Source organism: Fusarium verticillioides, chromosome 11, assembly GCF_000149555.1.
Source record: "Fusarium verticillioides 7600 chromosome 11, whole genome shotgun sequence".
Classification (NCBI taxonomy): Eukaryota; Fungi; Ascomycota; class Sordariomycetes; order Hypocreales; family Nectriaceae; genus Fusarium; species Fusarium verticillioides.
In genome coordinates, this window is record NC_031685.1 from 1114422 (window position 1) to 1134448 (window position 20027).

Here is a 20027-nt window from a genome sequence, read left to right on the forward strand (position 1 = left end):
GCTTACAATGATGTTAAAACTATCGCATAGCGCTTGTCTATCCCAACCTTTGGCAGTCTACAGAACCAGGCCCAGGGAGTTCATTATCTGGCAACTGAATCGCAACACTTGATCGCGAGTAGATTGGTATCGTTGGTTCAGTCTACTCAAGATTATTTTACCTTTCGTAGAGACAGAGTTGATGCAATAGCTGGGATTACAGCATATTACCAGCAAATGACCGCTCTTACATCATTACTTGGCGTATGGAAAGACACATATCATAACTGATCTTCTTTGAAAGCGCCACCGGTTTAACAAATCAGCCCGGCTTATTGTTGACCCATTAAGGTCACGTCTGTCCTGTAGTGCACGCATGAGTTGGGATTGTCTTCGGGTACCTTCACCGGAGTGCTCGTATTCTACTAATTATCAAATCACTGTATTGGCCTACGACGCCACTTGCAATAGCCTATCTTATATCAGAAAGATCCAGTCTTCGATAGTACTCCTGAAAGGATATTCAAGAAACTATGTCTGCGATCTGGTCCTGGAAGCTGGTATAATTTCCCAATTGTTGAACTAGAGGACCAAAGGTTGGATCTCTGATGGCGATAACTCGGTATTGGGAGGGACAATTCAGTGATGACCGGGGAGAGTTCACGAGCTATATGCGCTTACACATTTGATCAGCGGAGTGATGTAAGGGGGGTCACAAGAAAAAGTATATCTGACCTTGAAGCTGTTGGAGTATGACATGGAGGGTTGGGATGATATCAAAGACAGCCTACCAACATATCATCGCATTGGCATTGTTGCAGACTAGGGCAAATATGGCCAGGCTGGTAGGGCTGGAGAGGACATATTCATCCTCCATTTAGATATTCTAGACCACTGAAATGCGACTTTTACTGCCGATTGCCACCTTTTGTCAAGATCCTGCCAGTGGATGTCACACCAGCCAGAATGTGATAAGCTTACCGAGCCACGCACTTGTGCCTGTCGTGGCTGCATTAGCCAGCTACAGTAAGGTTAAATAGCCAAGGCCATTGCCGACCTGACCGCTCAACCTCGGGACCCTCTCGAAGTCAAAAAACAGCATTCAAAATAGATTTCGAAGCTGAGTAATCGATCTCCATCAATCACATCACTCCCCGAGTATGGCTCCGTTGACCCGTTGGCCTCACCCAATTCCAATTCGCAAGGTGGGGAGCTACCTCTCACCCCCGCTCCGCTCGGTACCGTTCTATAAATGCTAGCTACCCCTCGATTTTAGCTGCCGAGGCCGTTTCACCGAAACAATTATCACCAGAAACTTCACTCAAATCCCTTTTTTGTATATCAAAATGGCTCAAGTCCTCGTCGTCTACCCCTCCGGTCCTTCTTTTGACCTGGATTATTATCTCACAAAGCACATGCCTCTCGTCGCATCGTAAGTGGGACCCAGATCTGACATGCCACCAGAATTCGATGCAATTACTAATGCCGCTGCAGCAAATGGGGTTCCTACGGTCTCAAGAACTACAAGATCATTACCTTCCAGGAGGGTGCGCCCTTCCAGATCCAGGCTACTCTTGAGTGGGAGAGCCTCGAAGTGTTTGAGAAGGCTGCTGCTAGCGAGGCTGCCGCTGCTGTGTTTGGCGATATCAAGAACTTCTATGATGGAAACCCTGTGCTGCTGAAGGGACCCGTCGTTGCCAGCGAGACTGTTGCGTCATCGTAAGAGTCTAATGAATATACTATTATGCAGACCCTTCCATCTGACGATTTGCCAGCGAATCTAAATTGTAGAGTCCGTTCTGATTCTGATTGGGATGCATGGTAAATCTGACGGACATGAAACTCCGCAGCCTCCGAGTATCGAGGAAACGTGTACATATCGGTAATCTAATGCGATTCCGTGAGATATTCCGTGGAACCTGGGTATCTTGTCGGAATTGAGCAGTTATTGGATCAACATTTGTCCAATGTCGGTCGATTTGTGACACCTCATCTTCTGTCGTATGCCGTATTGCGGGCCCGGTTCCGCATGTACTCATCGATTATCCCGCTCCGACTCCAATGCTCTTCTCAGGCATGATTGATCAGGTGATCTAGCGAAGTTTCAACCTCGAGAATCTTCACTCTCAGTAATGTGGGAGCCATAGTGATACGATATTCTGAATAAGATACGTGCGGCCCGATAAGCCCATGCAGCCGGGTTTCCCGGAATTTCGGTCTCGGCTGATTCACATCCCGAACGTTCTCCTCAAAGATGTGCTGATTTAAATCATGAAGACAACATATGACATTTTTTGAATATTGTAGAACCGAGAGAACATCAATCTACCTCCTGCGCAGGAAAGTCTCTTGGGCTTCATGGATCGAGAGTTTCGTTGATTTCACTTAGCAGATGAGTCAAGAAGTACTCTGATTGCAAAAAGGGAAGAACCATGCATCCTAACAACTCACGCAAGAAGATATCTTGCTTCAATTTTCCATTTGCCTCAGACATTCGATGCTGAGATAAAGGCAGAATGGCTAAACACCATGGCCATGATGTGATGTCAAGATCCAGAAGGGTCCTTATCGCCCGCTATCAACGCTAATCGGGCCGTCGATAACGACTTTCTAAACTATTTCTGGTTAAGCTCGACCATGACAACAGTGCAATTGCGTCAATTTTCAGTGACGCAACCTCAAATTCGAGATCGACATTTTCAACTTGACATTTTCAACATCACATCTTCAAAATGTCTTCAAAAGCACTCGAGGTCGAGCTTGCGCCATTCCTTAAATCAGCGCTACCCCAAGAAAACAGAGCATCATTGCGCGACTCGGTCATTCCTCAGCTTTTAAGCGCCATCGCAGATATTGGCAAAGGATTGAGAGGATCATATGATGTCTCCATCGTCGGCACAGAGAATGCTTTTGGTGACGAGCAGCTGAACGTTGATGTTCTTGCCGAGAACATTATTCGCGACAGTATTGCAAAATCATCGGCTATCAAAACTGCTAGCAGCGAAGAGGACCCTGTCGAGAAGCCAGCGCGCGCAGGAGAGACAACGCAAGTTGATACCAGTGTTGAGCAATATACTGTCGCTTTTGATCCTCTTGATGGAAGCTCTATCATCGGGCCTAATTGGTCCGTGGGTACCATTATTGGTGTCTGGGACGGGGTGACAGCAGTTGGCCAACCTACAGAGAAACAAATTGCTTCTGTTCTTGGAGTATTCGGTCCACGGACCCTCGCCATCGTCGCCCTTCGAGTTCCAGGATCTAAGCCCGTTTGCTTCGAAGTCAGCCTCAACGACACCCAAAAGTTCGTTGTCGCTCGTCCTGAGCTTCGACTCGCCGAGCCTCCCTTCAAAACACGCTACTTCGCTCCCGCTAACCTACGAGCCGCTGCCGACAATGAGAAGTACATGAATCTCGTGGCAAATTTCATCACCGACAAGTATACGCTACGATACTCTGGCGGTCTTATTCCTGATATCTATCACGCTTTAGTCAAGGGTCATGGCGTGTACATCTCGCCAGTGACTTCTGCCAGCAAGGCTAAGCTACGAAGACTTTACGAGCTGCTCCCAGTAGCGCTCGTTGTTGAGTGCGCGAGTGGACAGGCTATCGACCCTGAGACGGGTACCAGAGTGTTTGATACTATATTGAAGGGATGTGATGATAGAGCTGGACTGGTTTGCGGAACTTCGGAGGAGGTTGAGAAGGTGAAAAAGGCACTGTTGGGATAGCTTACAGATAGAAAGCATAAAAAAGTTCGGTCCACTTTTGAACATCGGTATGAAATCAGTAGACAGCATTCATCAATTTCCTGAACTTCCTATTTGAAACATTTAAGCTGCTCCATTCGAGGCCTTTGCAATATCCGGAAAGTTTGGGCTCGTAACCTTGACGCCATCTCCCTGCGCCAAAGGCTGCCAAACAGCGTAGTAGATGCTCGTTCTATCCAGTAGCGTTTCTACCTCTAGCGCATCAGGTAAGACATCCGCAACAGATCCTTCGCGCGCAATATCCTCGACCTCTTCAAGCATTGCCTCGTGGTCGCCATCTTCTGGCTTAGGGAACGACATGTGAACACCAATCATTTTATCCTCTGGCCGGTGCAAGAGCCAAAATGAGCCTGCTCCTCTTCTCTCGGCTGCATCTTTGAGGACAGGATACAGCTGCTTCAAGATGGCTTCAACACCAACATGGTGGTAAGTCCAGCGCTGGAAACGCCCGATGCCATGCTCTTCAACTGGAGTGAAGTTGTGCGCCCCAATGACGTTCCAAACAAAAGAGTCGACATGTTTGAACAAAGGCTGTTTCCAATAGGTCGTCTTTGGCTCTCCCACTTCGAAGTCGTTTGTGGTCCAATCCTCGAAGCCTTTTGCATTTTCGAGCGTGTCGAAGAGATAGCAGCCTCCAGTCAGCATATCACCGTTGACAGGATGATACTTCGTAGGGAGGTACTTGATGTACATGCCTGGGCGCTTTCCCATCACTTGAGCGCCGCCATATTGACCCTGCCATATGTCTTCAAGTCCGACACGGGGAGCAATCTTGATTTCGGCAGTGAAGGCCCCTTCCGCGTCGATCTTGCCGACGCCGTAACTGAGGCTTTGGTTATTGGCTATGAATGGGTATGTCAGACGTGACATCAGATGAGGGGTATCTCAACTCACCCATTTCGTATGAAAGTTGTTTGTATCTTGAAGTATATCCACTCTTGACTCACGATGAACTTTCGAGAAAAGGACGTCCTGGAACCGTGCTTCTTATACTTCTTTCTAGTTTTGGCACTATTCCCAAGTGCTTAGTAGAACAGATGAAGTTGGGTAATGATGACGCTACAGGCTCACGAGGCAGAAGCCAATCACGGTCTGGACCCGTCGGTTCTTACTAAGACTGTACGCCTCACGCCTCAAAGTATTGGTATCCGTCTGAACACGGAGGGTGCAGTCCAGAATCTAAAGTAAGCTACGATAATCGTAACGTCAATTACGAGCGCCATATGGTCTCCTATATCCTTCGGGCCTTGCCATCAACATCATATACGCGACTTGTATTCGAGTTTCCTGTTGTTTGCATTTGCCATGAGTGATATCCCTAAGTAGAGTGCCCTTTCTACTAAGCAGTATTCTCAGGCTCCAGACGCGACTCTCAAACCTATCTATTTTCATACTATCAAGTCCTTGATCGCTCTTGATTTGACCATTCAATGAGGAACTATAAGTTCGGGCTGTGAGCTTCAAGGAATCACTGGACGACGGGTTCACGGACGGAGAAACATGCAAAGAAGGACCGCAAAAGCGTCGTATAGAGACTGGATAGCATGCGCGTGATAATAGTAGCGAGTAGGCTTGACGAAAGCGGCATGAATGCTCACAAGACTAACAAGGGGCTGGGCTACCCGTAACAAGTTGATATCCCCTACTAGCTTGCTCCGAGGAGTATTGACTAGGATTGCACTATGCTTTCAGTAAACTGTCGGTCAAGGTAGCTTTACGAATATACGAGTATAGAGAGTCGAGCGATTGGGCAGAGGACAATCCTGAACATATGATCACCCCGTTTCGGCCTATTTCGCCCCGAATCATCAGTTTACTGACTTCATCAAGGAGCAAATGTGCAACATTGGATCCCCCAATTTCCAAGATGCCCCCAAATACTTCCTTTGGACCATCCATGAGATGATGTCCACCAGTGAAACAGCGATCTTCTGAAAGGGGTAATATCGTTTCATTGGTGGAAATACCCCTCATCCTCAACCTCGTCGTCCCCTTCGGAGTGGACCAATCCGTACGCCCCATCTAGGAAATTGCGTATAGTGCACTTCTTATACATAAAATAATAGACAATTCCATCGATAATGAAGAATTGTCACAGCATTTTGATCATTGGATCTCGCAAATATGGTTGTTATTAAGCTTACCCCCACAATTGTCCTAGCCTTCCTGGCTGGTGCCAACGCTAAGGATATCTTTGTGTCTCCTACTGGTACTGGCTCTGGTACGCTTGCTGCACCATATGGATCGATCCAATCTGCCATTGATACTGCCAAGGCTGGCGACTTCATTTACTTGAGGAAGGGTACCTATGCTCCCTCAAAGAACATTCAGGTCAAGACCAGTGGTGCAAAGGGAAGCCCCATTACTGTGAAGCCTTATCAGAATGAGAAGGTGATCATTGATGGAGAGAATATGCCAGGATGAGTGACAGCTTCAGCATATGTTATGGCGAGACTAACATGATATAGTACACCAAAGGCTGTTGGCGAGTCACTCCCCAATGCTGAGCGTGGTGTCTTCCATATCCAGAATGCTGAGTGGTGGTCCTTCTATAATCTCGAGTAAGTTCAACTCTAGCCTCGAACACTCTTAAATTCATATTTCACAGAATCATAAACGGCCCATACGGCATATACGCCAGAGACGCATCCAACAATTACTACGAAGGTCTCTCAACCCATGACAACTACGAGACAGGCTTCCAGCTCGAGGGCGCTTCCTCCAACAACCAAGTCATAAACCTCGACTCCTACCGTAACCGTGACCCTCGCAAGAATGGTGAGAGTGCTGACGGCTTCGCTTGTAAGGAGGGTTCGGGTGAGGGCAACGTCCTCCGCAATGCCCGGCTTTGGGAAAACGTCGACGATGGTCTGGACCTGTACATGTTTGGCTCTCCTGTCACGCTCGACGAAGTATACGCATGGGGTAACGGTTTCAATCGCTGGGGTTTCACGCCCTTCGAGGGTGATGGCAACGGCTTCAAGCTCGGCATCACCAACAACCCTCCTGCAAACCACATCGTCAAGAACTGCATCGCCTTCCAGAACGCCAAGAAGGGTTTCATCGATAACGGAAACCCCGGCTCTCTAACCTTTGACCGGAACACTGCTTGGAAGAACGGTGACAACGGTTTTAACCTACGCAGCTCTTCGTCCAAGGTTACCAAGAACGTTGCTGCCAGCAACACTGGTGATCAGGTTAGCTTGAACAGCAAGGTTTCTGCGTCTGGAAACTCGTGGGATAGCAAGGACACCTGGAATGATGCTTCTTTCAAGAGCACTGATGCATCCACGCTCAAGGGTGCTCGTGGAACTGATGGACGTGTAAAGACCAGTGATTTCTTGATTCCTGCTTCTGGAGCTGCTATTGGTGCTACCACCAAGGCGAAGGTCTGAGGAGTGACATTGAAAGTTTGTACATGATTCTTGGCATACATATATTCAGTGACACTTCTTCGTGTCGCCTTTCCTTGACTCTGCCCGTTAAGAAAACAAACGTGAGACCTCAAGTTTTAGTTGATCACGCCTTGGTTAGAATGGTATCAAGGGAGGAACCATGCAGCAAAGACAAATACAGTTTACAATTTTGACCTCCCATACTTATGCCATCTATCATCTGCAGTTACCTCCTTCATGTAATCTTCATTAAGTTCATCCTGTTTTCGTATTCATGCCCCCGATGATACCGTTGTCATGCATTTCTTTGGTCGTATTCTACAATGTTCCGTCCATAATATCCTTTCACGTCACGATTCAGTGCAGGAGTGAATCAATTACGGCCCCTGCGGTAATTACATGTCAGCGATATGCGCGTTATACCTGGTAGAATTACTCACAGAATCTCATCAAAGTAAGGATGGTTCAGGGCTGCCTTGGCAGAAATGCGAGTTACAGGATCGCAGATCAGCATATAGTCAAGTAGCTCTAGACCAGCCTCATCCAGATTCGGGCAAAGAGGAGTAGAGAAATCCCGCTGCCACTTGGGGAAAGATGGCTTGAAATCTGGGTAAGTGGTGACACCAGGCCAGGCGTCTTCGTCAGGTGTTCCGAGGGTTCTGCCAAGATTAGTACTCGTCCTCGAGGATCTATGCCGGGGCTGACTCACCGGAAGATCTTGAAGATCTCGTCAATTTCTGAATCACCAGGGAAAAGGGGTTTTCGGGAGCACATCTCAGCGAAGATGGTACCGACAGACCACATATCAACGCCAGTCGAATACTGCCGTCCACCAAGCAAGACCTCGGGCGCGCGATACCACAACGTGACAACCTCATGGGTATAACTTCTCAAAGGAACACCAAATGCTCTCGCCAAACCAAAATCAGCCAGTTTGAGATTTCCATCCTTATCGATGAGCAAGTTCTGCGGCTTCAAGTCGCGATGCAATATGCGACGCGAGTGACAATATTTGATGCCCTGGACCAGATCCAGCATAAACTTCTGCACCACCTTCCCATCCATTCCCAGGTTTCGCACGGTAGTGGCAGTTCCAGTGGGCAGAGGCTTTCCACGACCGCCGTCAGTGACGGGGAGCGAGTCCATGTACTTTTTAAGATCAAGGTCGAGGAATTCCATGACGAGGTAGAGCTTGTGGCCGTCGGCGTGAACAATATTCAGGAGGCTGACGACGTTTGGGTGGTTAAGTTCTCTCAGGACGGAAATCTCGCGGATGGCGGTGCTGGGAACGCCCTCGTCTTCGGTCTCGAGACGGATCTTTTTGAGGGCGACGATGCGGCCATTGTGGCTGAGATCGCGGGCTTTGTAGACAACACCATAAGTACCTGAGAAAGATCAGTAAATGTGTATCAGCCATGATGTGGATGTTCAGACCTTCGCCGACTTTTTCTATTCTCTGATAGTTATCCATGTTGGGTTTTGGTGGGGTATGTTGAGATGAGATACGTAGATGCTGGTGGGCGTGGTGAGGGGATGAGGAGATGAGGCTTTCGATAGCGAGAATAGAGTTTGTCGCGGTGGATTTATGTCGTATGCGATAAAGTGCTCGTTAATCTATGAGATTACTCGCTATGTTCCGTTCTTGCGACGTCGCTGTTCCCTTGTCTGGCCTCTTCTGTTTGTTTTGTGTCCCTCGTCAATTGAAAATTCGATGCATTGACGGATCATTTTCCTCCCGACGCGTTTGGCTCTGTTTTTTTCTTTTTGTTGCGGGGACAACTAACGCAACGCGTCTTTCTGTTTGTCGTGTCTCCGCACCAACTCACTCAACTCACTGTGAATCACTCACTGTCGATGGATCGTTTCACAGGTGGTCCTGGTGTTTTCATTCAACTGTCTTTCTTTTATCTCATTAATATTACCACTGTTGGATCTGTTCTTTGCGCACATACTTGACTGTTCATGCTCCTCATTGGCCGCTCGATCTAAGGGCCAAAGCCCTTACCCTCAATGCTGGCTTGTTCATCCCTGGAGTGGCGATGAGTGAAATCTCGTCCACCCAAATAAACGAGGGCGAATTAACAACGCAACCAGCGTCGCAGTAAGGCAATATCAATCAGTAAATCGTCGACCGTGCACCAAACTGATCAGTTGGTGTTTTGGCTGTCAGAAATAAATAATCTCATAATGCTCGCAATAGTCAATGAGATAAGATACAGCACGATCCATGCTCAAGGGACCTGAGGTCAAGAAGCTAAACCAAACCTGAGCAACTGAGAGGTGCATCTGGCGGTTTGTCATTTGATCAATTCATCAACTCGCTGAATTATCGCTGTTAGTGCATGTTTAGCGCTGTGTTGGCTTCCACAGCAGTGACTCAATCCCTGTAACGCTCATCATAACCCACTAAACTATTGCCTGTAGTGGGCGCCAAAACAAATATTTCACCTGTGGCGCGCAAGTCAACGACTTTAGCATATTTCCCCCTAATGGAAAATAACCGTAAATTTAGGTTATGAGGAGCCCAGTCCCTCGTCACCTCGTTTTGATGCATTCCTGGGTACCTGACTCAATTGATCGATCTTTCATTTTGTGCTCACTTTGCACTGTCCATTCGCTACCGTTTCATCATGGCTCGTCAATTGGCCGCAATTCTGGCTGCTGCTCTTGCTTTTAGTGGTGTTAGCGCTGGACCTTGCAAGCCTGTTTCTTCACTCTCCCTGTCGTCTACAGTTCTTGTCGAGACGACTACAACTACGGCTTCCCACGAGACTTCCTCGTTTACAATCACTGCCGAGGTGACTGAGACTACTGGTACTTTCGAGACCACAATCACCGACGCTGCCACTGGCACTACTGCTACCACGGATGCTATCGACACTACCATTACCGAGAGCGCTACGGACACTACGAAGGCCGGATCTATCGCCACTTTCTTGACTACTACTATCACCGAAGAAACTCCCCAGCAGTCTACCACCACCACTGCTGGTCCCGTTGGGCCAGGTCCTTGCATTGAAGAGCAGGTCCTTTACAACCCCAGCTTCGATGATAACAGCGATGCTTGGCCATGGGACTTTGACAGCAGTGTCACCGTCGATACAGTGCAGCCGCGTTCCCCCTCCAACCTCCTGTAAGCTACCTTTTTCTGTCACGGTCCGTCTATAAACTATACTGACAGGCCTTGAACTAGATCGAGTTACGTCACTTCGGACAGTCCATCCACCATGTTCTCTCAAGCTCTCCCTGCGTTGGGAGACTATGAATACGAGTTGGTCTACTACATCGCCATGGGCAATTATGCGATCAATAACTTTGAATTCCGCTGCTATGCTACCACATTCGTCAACGGAAAAAAGATGGGGGATAGCAGTAACTTCGATGGAAATGGCCCGTTCACATGGCAGCGAGTTAGCGAGGTCTTGACGCCACAGAACTCCGATGATGCTGGGGAATTGCGTTTCGAGATCCAGTGCGAAGGCGGATTCCGGTATGCTTACATGCGTGTTGATGATGTCAGTCTCACTCGTCGTTGCGGTGCGTGATTGAGACTACAAGGGACTAAACGAACTAAACGTTCCTTTGATCTGTGTCTATGAGGCATTCGATACGTTCGGCATCTTGTGACGATGCGCGTTTCCCTAAGCTTGATAGCTTTTACCTCGCTATGACTTAAGCAAATAACATTCCATGTGTAAATAATTCAATCATATATCCAATCCATCAGTCAGCCTATGCCTATCCAAATACTATGGCACAAAAGTGATGGTAGCTCTGCAGTAGACTACTCTTGTGCATCCTCCTATTCAACACCAAAATGCATCCTCGACATTTAACGCCTCATTAAATCCAATACACCTCACAGAATCCCTCCCTATTTATTATTTTCCAGATCAAAGATTGAGGTTCGCAGTGCCATCCCTAGAAACGTACTGCTGTTTCCGCTGTACAGGGCGTGGGGTAGGATCTGGCCCCTCGGGATGAAGCTTCTTCACCCTCTGCCAGTGATGCAAGAGATGCTTCTCGAAATAGTTCTTGCGGTCATAGACGTAAGGCACCCGTTCGGGGCCATTGCAGAACAAGCATTCGAGGCCGCCCTTGTGGTTTCGTAGCCCTGCCAGACCTTGGCGTAGGGAACGAAGGCGCTCCCACTCAGAAATGAACTCTACAAGATCGAATGGCATTGAGTCACCCCAGTCGGGAGGGTCTTGGGGTAGGTTGAGATCAACTTGGACCCATGGGTGAAATTTGTTGGCTTCAGTGCTGGCAGGCTCCGATTGCTGAGTATTCCCCGGCGGCTCTGAGTTTAGCTTGTCGCGCTTGTCTCGCTTACCACGGGGCGAACGAGACTCAGCCTCAGCTTGTTGATTAGGAGCTGTTGGCGCGGATGACTGTGATGCCGGAGGTGCTGAAGACTCTGGCCGGGGAGGTAAGGCCCGTTGTTCATGAGGGCTTGCTACTGATTGTATCGGCGAGGGCCCGGGTCCAGCAGCTGGTTCAAATTGCTGCAGTGGCGCTGGATGATAGGCTGCTCCTGATGCTGGTTGATGAGGTTGTTGTTGAGAGAAACCCGGTGGCGAACCGGCACCTCCTTGCCGGGGTTGAGGAAGTTGAGGTGGGTGTACTCCAGCTGTAGATGGTTCATGGCGTTGCGGACTGCTAGCAATGGTGGAGTAGGGGTTATAAGAAGACTGGTATGGTCGTTCTTGTGACCTGTTACTCGACACTAAAGGTGGCAGTAGGTTCGGATCTTGGAATTGCTGATCGATGTCCGCGAGTGGCCGAGGAGGAGGAAGATTCGAGGCTTGGCTTGATGATTGTTGGTTCCAGTGTGGCGATGAGTAAGATTGAGATGCGCTATGAGTTGCTGGTTGGTCGGGAGGCCGCTGCTCGTTTTGCCTGTGGCCAGAGGCTGACCGAGAGTGGCTTGAGGGTGCGGATTGATAATGAGACGACGAAGGCCGTTCAGCAGATGCCCCGGCCTGCTGTGCCTGTACTTGGTTGTTTTGATATGCGGTTGGCCACTCGTGGCTGGTACGGAGAGTCGTCGTTTGCTGTGAGGGGACTGTTGGTACACTTGGTAACTGACCCGCTTGTGGTGAAGGCTGTGTTATAGGGGCGGAATACGGGCTAGTAAAGGATGGACTAGATGTATGTGATGTCTGGTTGTGAGCTTGGGCGGAAGGAATGGGGGGAGAAGCCTGCGAAGGTGGCGGCAGCACCTGATTACGATTGCTGTGAGGAGATTCATGCATATGTCTGTGCATCAAGTGTGCCAGAGAAGGAGTGCGTTGAGTAGGTCTCTCAACTGGCAGAATTTGTGCCAGCGTGTCCTGCTGCGTCGGGGCTGGCTGAGGGGCGGTATGATATTGTTGGGCGGGTTGTGGCTGTTGATGTTGCACCACAGGCTGCTGTTGATAAGCTTGCGGCGACTGGTTATATGACTGCGCTGGCGACTGTTGCGTTTGGTACTGCGTATTCTGATATTGTGAGGGAGCCGCCTGGTGAGACGGATATTGTTGTTGAGAATCAGGTCGCGGATAGTGAATTGAAGATGTAGTGGACATGGGGGAAGCATACGCTTGGCTTGGCTGATATTGATTCTGATGTGACTGTTGGGGATCGCCTGTCTGCTGTAATCGCCCTTGCGTATGCCAGTACTGAGTCGTGGGAGGAGGTTCGGGTATCCGTGCTGTCTGATCATAACTTGCCCGCCGAGATGAGTTTTCTGGGTGACTAGGTGTAGCATTCGTGTACTCTGTCAGGAGCTGTTGTTGAAAAACCTGCCCTTGTCGTGGCTGGGGCTGCTGCAGATGTGCATACTGGTCAGGAGGAGGCTGGCGATATGCTTGGCTTATTGGACTCGGCCCTGCGCTGTATTGAGGGTGTGACGCATAGTTATCGATCTCCATGGGTCCTGGCAACGGCTGTGTCGGTGGGATTGGGAGTGATCCAGAGCCAAGCTGCCTACCGAAGTTCCGGTTCGGGTTTGCCACTTGTGCTTGGTGCTGATCTGGCAGAGGCGGGTTTGTCACAACTGAGGTGTAGATTGCTGCACCTGTTCTCTCTACATCCCCTTGCGCAGGCCTGTGTGTCGCATCATGAGATCTCCGATCCCACGCCTGTCCAGCCGACGTATTCAATGGTTCATCCCGCCTCAGTGCCGCCAGCGCGATGTCAACCGCCGCGAGGCGATCCGCGTCAGTACGTTGGGCTGCTGTCGTTCGTTGCTGGCTATCGGTAAAGTCAGCTGCGAGAGCGGCAGTCAACTGTTGAATAACTTGAGCTCGGGAAGCCCGCTGTGACAAGGTGCGTGCAGCAGCGGCATTGTTTTCAGCGTCTGAGTCGTCATCCGAAATGTCAATAACGATGATGGGTTTTTTCTCCTCCTTGACATCTTCACCAGGTAGTGGCCGTGGCGGATTCCTGGTACTTGCAGGCCTTGGCACTGGCGAAGGTGCTGGCAAGGGACGAGAGACGTTACTGGGGTGCGGAACTGACTGAGGCCTTGGCGGCGCTGATGGTGCTCTTGGAACTGGAGGTGGAGGCGGAGGCGGAGGGTCAGCACTGGTGTGGGGAGCCTGTTGCTGAACAGGAGTAGCTCGTTGCTGGACAGGAGGAGCTGGTTGCTGAATAGGAGCAGTCTGCTGTTGAACAGGAGCTGCTTGTTGCTGGACAGGGGCAGCTGGAGAGTCCTCTTCCAGAACTGGAGCAGGCTCATCATCCTGAGGCTCAAATACCGCCGTCTCAAATTCCGTTTGAATTTCATCGGAGGCTGGAGGAGGAACTTCAGGTTCCGCTGGGGCTCATTAGCTCTAAGTTCCGAGTTTGCATGCGGCGAGTAGTCATACCAGTTACAGGTGCCTGAGGCTTGCTCTGAGCAGGCTTGTTCGGGCGCTGTCCAGTTGGCTTAGGCGGAGGTGGATTTGATTCCTTCTCAGCTGGCCTCGGCGCTGTTGGCTTTGGTGCCGCCGGCTTTGAGACGGGCTGGCTAGGCTCCTTCTCGACAGGTGTCCCTGATGCTGCCCTCGTTACTGTTGGCCGCGGACCCGTTGGCTTGGCTCTTGTCTGGACCTGATTGGTTTGACGATTCTCGGCAGGTCTCGGTGCTGATGGACCTGCTGCAGTCTGATTTGATTCTTTCTCAGTTGGTTTCGACGCGGCTCTTGCTACTGTTGGCTTTCGGGTAGACTGGCTTGCGCTCTTCTCGGCTAGTCTCGCTGTTGCTGGCTTTGCTGCTGATGGCTTCAGGGGAGGCTGGTTTGATTCTTTTTCTGCAGGTCTTGTGGGCTTTGGTCTGGGATCTGAAGCAGCCGGGGTCTTCGAACCCGACGATCTTTGTGCTGGTGATGCATGCTGATTAGGACCTTTCCCCGCCGGTCTTGCAGGATTCGCCGCTCCTGGCTTTGAGCTTGATGACTTCGGCCCTGCTGGCTTATGAGACGGTGGTTTCGATGCAGGCCGACCATTTGGGTCTTTCTCGTTTGATTTCGCAGGCGCCGGCGTTGCTGGCTTCGAGGTTGCGGCCTGGTTAGGTTTTGATATGCCCGAGGTATTATGGTGGCCAATCATCCTCAGAACTTGAGGCTTCAGTGCTGCTGCCCTGTGTGCTGCCGTTTGTTCCGGCGTAGGGATTACCTTGGGAACCTCTGTATCTGGTGCTGTATCTGTTGGGGCTTCTGTTGGTGCATCTGTTGCTGGGGCCTGCTTCTTTGAATTTGTCTTGGCCTTGCTGGATTTTGAAGTCTTGTTTTCACTCGACTTGCTCTTTTTCTTCGACTTCGGTTCTTTTGGATTCGGTGCTTGGGACTCAGTTGCCCCTTTTTGCAGCACTCCCTCGCCATCTTCGTCATCTTCCTGCAAAGCTGTTCTGGCCGGGTCAGCCTTTATATATTTGTCGACCTCTTTGATGTGAGGAAGAAGATCATTGTTGAGCTTTGGGCAGAATCTCCGCAAGTCCTTTGCGTCAATCCAGTCGATGGCACTCCTGTTAGGAAAGTCTCGACCATCAAAGTACATGACTGGAAACATGCGTTCGTTGACGAGACGGTTCCCAGTCTCATAAGGTTTGGCCCATTTGTATTCTCCGGACACTTTATCATACTGGTAACAAGGTGGAAGGGAATCTGCCAAGCCGCAAGTTTCGATAGATCCAGGAATTCCGATCTTGTCGAAACTGCCCATAGGCAGAATGAGGACAGCAAGCCATTCTTTGGTCTTGTCCCAGTATGTCAAATAGACCTTTCCGCATTTTGGGTCGGTAATCCCCTTGAATTCGTCAGTGCCTGTCGTGTCCTGATGTCGCTGACTTAGTCGCGTCTGGCGTCGTGTTGGCTCTGTTGTTGGTGCGTCCTTTTGTGTCTCTTTGTTGGTAGAAGATGCTCGTTCGGACTTCTGGCGTTTGGTTGTCGCCACCGGGCTCGAGAAGTTTCCCTTGCGTTTGGTCTGACAAGGTTGGTAAGTAACATATCAAACAAACCTGGAGGTGAATCATCTTACTCCTCTTGATCTCGTTTGTCGTGGTGACGGGGGAGCTTCTTCAGGTTCAGAGAATTCGGCTTCAGATACCTCATCCTCTTCTTCTGACGATTCGTCCTCGTCTTCGTCCTCATTTTCATCCTCTCCTTCATCCTCTTCTTCGTCCTCCCCTTCTACTTCTTCCTCGTCATCAGACTCATCATCAGACTCGTCCGCTTGTACTGTGATGGTTTCTGCGGCCGGACTCGGTGATGGACTGAAGGTATATCTGGCATGGCGAGCAGAAATATCTTCGCGAGCAGCAATATCTCGGCTCGATGCCTTTATTTGATTGCGAGGCTTTCGAATCCTGCTTGCGATAGGCTTATCATCGACAGGTTCTCGCTCGACTGGTTCTGCTTCTGCTTCTGCTTCTGCAGCTTGGTCGCCATCAGGCTCTACAGTGCTGTCCGCGCCAGCTTCCCTGTCGGCGGGCACCGTCTCCATAGTCTCTTCCTCTGCCGGTTCCTCAACGGTTTCATCTCCAGCAGTTTCATCTTGGGCAGGTTCCCCATTGGTAGGAACCGCTTCGAAAGGTTCGTCTGCTGTTGGGTTTTCTGGAGGCGGCTCTTCTAGGGGTTCTTCGTTGTGGGGTTCAGTCTCAAGAGGTTCTTGCATCACACTGTCCTCCTGGGGTAAGATGTCTTGCGCAGGTTCGTGATCAGCACCGTCTTCCATGGTGTCATCTATGGTGTCATCCATCAGGCTATCATCAAACATTGGTCCATCGTCCATCTCATCATCTGCAGAAATATGAACAATAGGTGCTGGCTCAGCAAACTCGGGTTCAACGGGCGCGCTCTCAACTCGATCAGTCCCAAGCCGTGTAGTGTCAGGCGTCATCTGAAATTGAGACTGGCCGCTGGATGGTCCCATGAGTTGAAAGAGATGGTCGCGGAACGAGTCCATGGTTTGCCGGATCTTGTGCGCGTGAACTCTCTCATAGTGCTCAATATTGTTCTTTTGGTCGATTTCCAGTTCCTTCTTCTGGCCGCCCAGCTCAATCAGGTTTTCCTGAAGCCTGGACATTTGGTCCGGTGGCGCCGACGGTAATTCGGACCATATTTGCGCGATGCGATCTTGGATCGATCTCAACTTGTCCTCATAAATCTCAGTTGGCGATTTGATTGCCGCGAAAACGGCGTCATAGCGATAGACGGCATCTTTGACATCCCGAAACTGTCGCAGAGGCTCCTGGCCTGCCATTTTGGCTGACTCCTCTGTCGGTCGCTTTATCGCATCAGCATGCTTAGAGTGCGCTGAGTCCTCGGGTAGTGGTTGCTGCCTGCGCGCCTATCACTTGATAAGGCTCACAGAGTGTCGTCGAGTGGGCGCAAGGAGAGTGAGATTGTTGTTGATTGATTCATTGAACTTGGAGAGTTGCAATCTGTATCTGCTGCGCTGACGATTGCAGCTCGGGCCAGAAAATTGCAGGTAAGGGGGCTAGTGGCGGTAGGATCTAGTCCTATATGGGACTAGATATAGGCTTCTCATCTCATTGGGCCTGGAAGCTCAGCTGTAACGAAATGCAAACATACCTTCTTAGGTCATAGCTCTTAAATATGGAGTTCCAATCTCGGCAACTAAAAAGCAAAACAATTTACTGATGCCTTAGGCAAATAGTCTCTCGATAGCGCTCATCGTCAAGCAAAAACGCTTCAAATCATCAGGAAAACACGAAAAGCAGTCAAATCTCATGACAAATCCTGAGTTCCACGGGTTGCGGGGTATAAACATACGAGACGAACCTGTAGCCTCATTCCAATTCCATGGCGGAAGATCCCGGCTACCGTAGCTCAGCATCTCTGGACCCGGTCAGACTAAGCAGATTGGGAATAGCTTAGCCCCTGAGCTGGGGCCAAAACTCGGTTAGAAGGTAAGCCGCGTTAAAGATCCCGATAGCCCCGCTTGTTGTCTCCTCGTTGTCTCACACGTGCCAGAGCCTTGAATACCCTATAGCTAGTATAAAATTATTCCCTAATTATATTATATTTAACCAAAAGGAGCTATATAAAGAAACTTTTAGACTTTTAGTTAGCTTTTCTTTTATTATATATATATATTTACTGAATTCATGTAGGCTGTCTCAGCTGTTAATGGGTAATATTTTCAGACTAAGCTTATATCATAAGTACTTTCTTTTCACGAAATGATTCAAAACTGCAACATTGTTGCTCCAATATGTCGGTGTTATGAGTAATACTACTCTCTGACACGTAGTTAGGCGTATCGTAGCAATGACTAACTTCAAGTAGGCTATGAGATACACGCTGACCACATGCTCAGACATTGATGAACAATCTATCAAGCGCACGTGCGTGAGGTACGTATACTTGAGCTACTATGAGCTCATAGATTGAAACAATGCACAAGGACTCCCTTCAAAATCTTTCAACTCAAGCCCTTTCGCATGCGCAAGCGTCAAGCTGACGCGTGAAAACAGGAACTTGTTCAACGTACAAGGATGATCCGTAGACCTTCCAGGCACGCGCCAAGGTCGCGCCGCGAAGCCAAGAATCATATCGCGCGCATCTTCGACTCTCCATCCATCAAAGGGCATTGATGGCCTAACAGGCGTGAGGCCTCTTGTTCGCATCTGCTTCATCAGTGAGCCCAGAAGCATACTGGCGCATGTTTCTGAGCAGCCGGCTTTCCCTTCGAGGAGATCTTGCTGGAGATTGTAGAGATGGCCGAAGAGAGTATTGAGAACGAATTGACGATTGTCATCAATTTTGTCTAGAAATTGATTAGTCTTCCCTATAAAGAAGAGGTGTAGCGCGTCGTTACCTAATATTGGCTGGGGTATTGGTAGGTCAACCACGTATTTGCCATTGTCATATAAGAGCAGCATCTTCGTCGCGGTTGTAAATAATGATTCTTGTCTGAAAACCCAAGAAATAAACAGCCATCGCATGGGATCTTGCTTGACGAACTCTTCCGGCGGTCCGAGATAGCTTACCCAAGCAGCAAAGACCAGCTCCATGATCTCGTGACACCCGTAGTAATCGACAATAATTGCTATGTGCGAGAGCGTCTCCACTGATATCCGTTTCGGGACCTCGCGATGGTGACCGTGGATGATGTCGAGCAAGATCACGAGTGCCTCGGCATCCCATTCGCTAGCCTGGAGCTCATAGAGTCCTTGATCATTTAGCCGAGACTCTTTGAATTGGCTTTCCAGCATCGCCCGGAAAACCGGTGAGACAAGACTCAGATGTCTCGACGAAACCCGGAATTCGACCTGCGTAGACCCGCCCTCTTCTAATGAACCTCTCGGATAACTCTGGTCGTTATCCAAAGTCATCGGTGAGTCGCGTCGTGCCTTTGTTGTTTCCATCAACCCCGCCTCATCGGACCCAAGCCGTTCATACTCCGGCTCCGAGTCCACTTGGACCTCATTTTCCTCTTGTAGATGCGCGTTGGGGTTATGCAGAATGAGTAGAGTATCGGCACGAGGGTCAAAGGTAAACGGCGACGGCTTCATTTTGGATTATGGGATTGTTTTGTTGTGATTTGTAACTGGTAGATTTTCATTGATTGAGGGGAAGCTGAGGCTTGGTTGGTATGCAACATGGCTGCGTCATCTGATCAAGTTGGAGTAAGTGATGAATGAGCATCCAACATCAGCCGCTAGACCAATCGAGGTGGGGTTTGGAGTCGCACAATACCGACGACCGCCGGCCATAATACCGAAATGCCGCTGATATTTGAGAATCTATTATAACGCATCTAGCATTCTCACTTACACAGTATTTCTGTTGGATCCATCGCTTGCGGCTCGGCCCTTTCGGCCTGGATTAAATGAATGCTTTGGGGTAGACAAGACCTCACGCAAAACCCTAGCGAAAAGTCTGGTTGCATCTCATAGTTTCTAATCTTGGCTAGCATTAATATCAAGTGACAACAAAAGACCTGACGACAAAGTAATGAGGAGCGCTTGATCTGTGTTGTTCCAATGCGAGGCTGTTGCCTCCAGTGACCCAGCACCAGTTCAATGGCTTTATCCGCCCGACCATCATTCATGAATGCTGTCCTCAAGCATCTTCTCATACCGTACACTAAATATGAGTGCCTGGATAACCCACCATATTTGGGCATTTGGTGATTTGCAATGCTCTTCTCATCACATACGAGTAACGAACGAGTAGAGAATGACTGGCAGCGATTGAATGTCAACGTGGTCTGCCCCACGCCCTGATAGGCTAGCAAGCCGAGCAACGATTGCTTGATAATGTATGCCACTATCATGTTGTTTCCAGATGGCCATACTCGCGTGAGTCTTCGTTGACCACAGGATCATTCAGCTCCGGGTTATCCGATCCGTGTAACCGCTTCATCCACAGAAAGGAGGGACTTTGGCTAATTCTCT

At 49.5% G+C, this 20027-nt stretch overlaps 8 protein-coding genes across 8 annotated transcripts; 4 read left to right on the forward strand and 4 right to left on the reverse strand.

Moving 5' to 3' along the window:
• Positions 1-1325: 1325 nt before the first annotated feature.
• Positions 1326-1702, forward strand: FVEG_10817 (hypothetical protein; the record flags this gene model as incomplete). Its single annotated transcript, XM_018899985.1, has 2 exons — positions 1326-1411; positions 1474-1702. The coding sequence occupies 2 exons, from the start codon at positions 1326-1328 to the stop codon at positions 1700-1702; spliced, it is 315 nt and encodes a 104-aa protein (XP_018758165.1).
• Positions 1703-2711: 1009 nt separating this feature from the next.
• Positions 2712-3707, forward strand: FVEG_10816 (fructose-1,6-bisphosphatase; the record flags this gene model as incomplete). The annotated part of the gene is made up of 1 exon (XM_018899984.1): positions 2712-3707. One exon carries the CDS (start codon positions 2712-2714, stop codon positions 3705-3707), a length of 996 nt encoding a protein of 331 aa, XP_018758164.1.
• Positions 3708-3736: 29 nt separating this feature from the next.
• FVEG_10815 (hypothetical protein) lies at positions 3737-4794 on the reverse strand. Its single transcript, XM_018899983.1, has 2 exons — positions 4641-4794; positions 3737-4588 (listed from the first exon to the last, which is right to left on the reverse strand). The coding sequence occupies exons 1-2, from the start codon at positions 4642-4644 to the stop codon at positions 3810-3812; spliced, it is 783 nt and encodes a 260-aa protein (XP_018758163.1). The 5' UTR covers positions 4645-4794; the 3' UTR covers positions 3737-3809.
• A 1076-nt stretch (positions 4795-5870) lies between these two features.
• Positions 5871-7141, forward strand: FVEG_10814 (hypothetical protein; the record flags this gene model as incomplete). The annotated part of the gene is made up of 3 exons (XM_018899982.1): positions 5871-6137; positions 6225-6307; positions 6355-7141. 3 exons carry the CDS (start codon positions 5871-5873, stop codon positions 7139-7141), a joined length of 1137 nt encoding a protein of 378 aa, XP_018758162.1.
• Positions 7138-8933, reverse strand: FVEG_10813 (CMGC/CDK/CDC2 protein kinase). The gene is made up of 4 exons (XM_018899981.1): positions 8576-8933; positions 7851-8526; positions 7582-7800; positions 7138-7527 (listed from the first exon to the last, which is right to left on the reverse strand). Exons 1-4 carry the CDS (start codon positions 8610-8612, stop codon positions 7515-7517), a joined length of 945 nt encoding a protein of 314 aa, XP_018758161.1. The 5' UTR covers positions 8613-8933; the 3' UTR covers positions 7138-7514.
• A 782-nt stretch (positions 8934-9715) lies between these two features.
• On the forward strand, positions 9716-10874 carry FVEG_10812 (hypothetical protein). Its single transcript, XM_018899980.1, has 2 exons — positions 9716-10274; positions 10335-10874. The coding sequence occupies exons 1-2, from the start codon at positions 9772-9774 to the stop codon at positions 10684-10686; spliced, it is 855 nt and encodes a 284-aa protein (XP_018758160.1). The 5' UTR covers positions 9716-9771; the 3' UTR covers positions 10687-10874.
• FVEG_16891 (hypothetical protein) lies at positions 10641-17091 on the reverse strand. Its single transcript, XM_018906128.1, has 3 exons — positions 15641-17091; positions 13993-15586; positions 10641-13940 (listed from the first exon to the last, which is right to left on the reverse strand). Exons 1-3 carry the CDS (start codon positions 16862-16864, stop codon positions 11035-11037), a joined length of 5724 nt encoding a protein of 1907 aa, XP_018758159.1. The 5' UTR covers positions 16865-17091; the 3' UTR covers positions 10641-11034.
• Positions 17092-17828: 737 nt separating this feature from the next.
• Positions 17829-19208, reverse strand: FVEG_10808 (hypothetical protein). Its single transcript, XM_018899979.1, has 2 exons — positions 18446-19208; positions 17829-18394 (listed from the first exon to the last, which is right to left on the reverse strand). The coding sequence occupies exons 1-2, from the start codon at positions 19140-19142 to the stop codon at positions 18000-18002; spliced, it is 1092 nt and encodes a 363-aa protein (XP_018758158.1). The 5' UTR covers positions 19143-19208; the 3' UTR covers positions 17829-17999.
• Between the last annotated feature and the right edge of the window lie 819 nt (positions 19209-20027).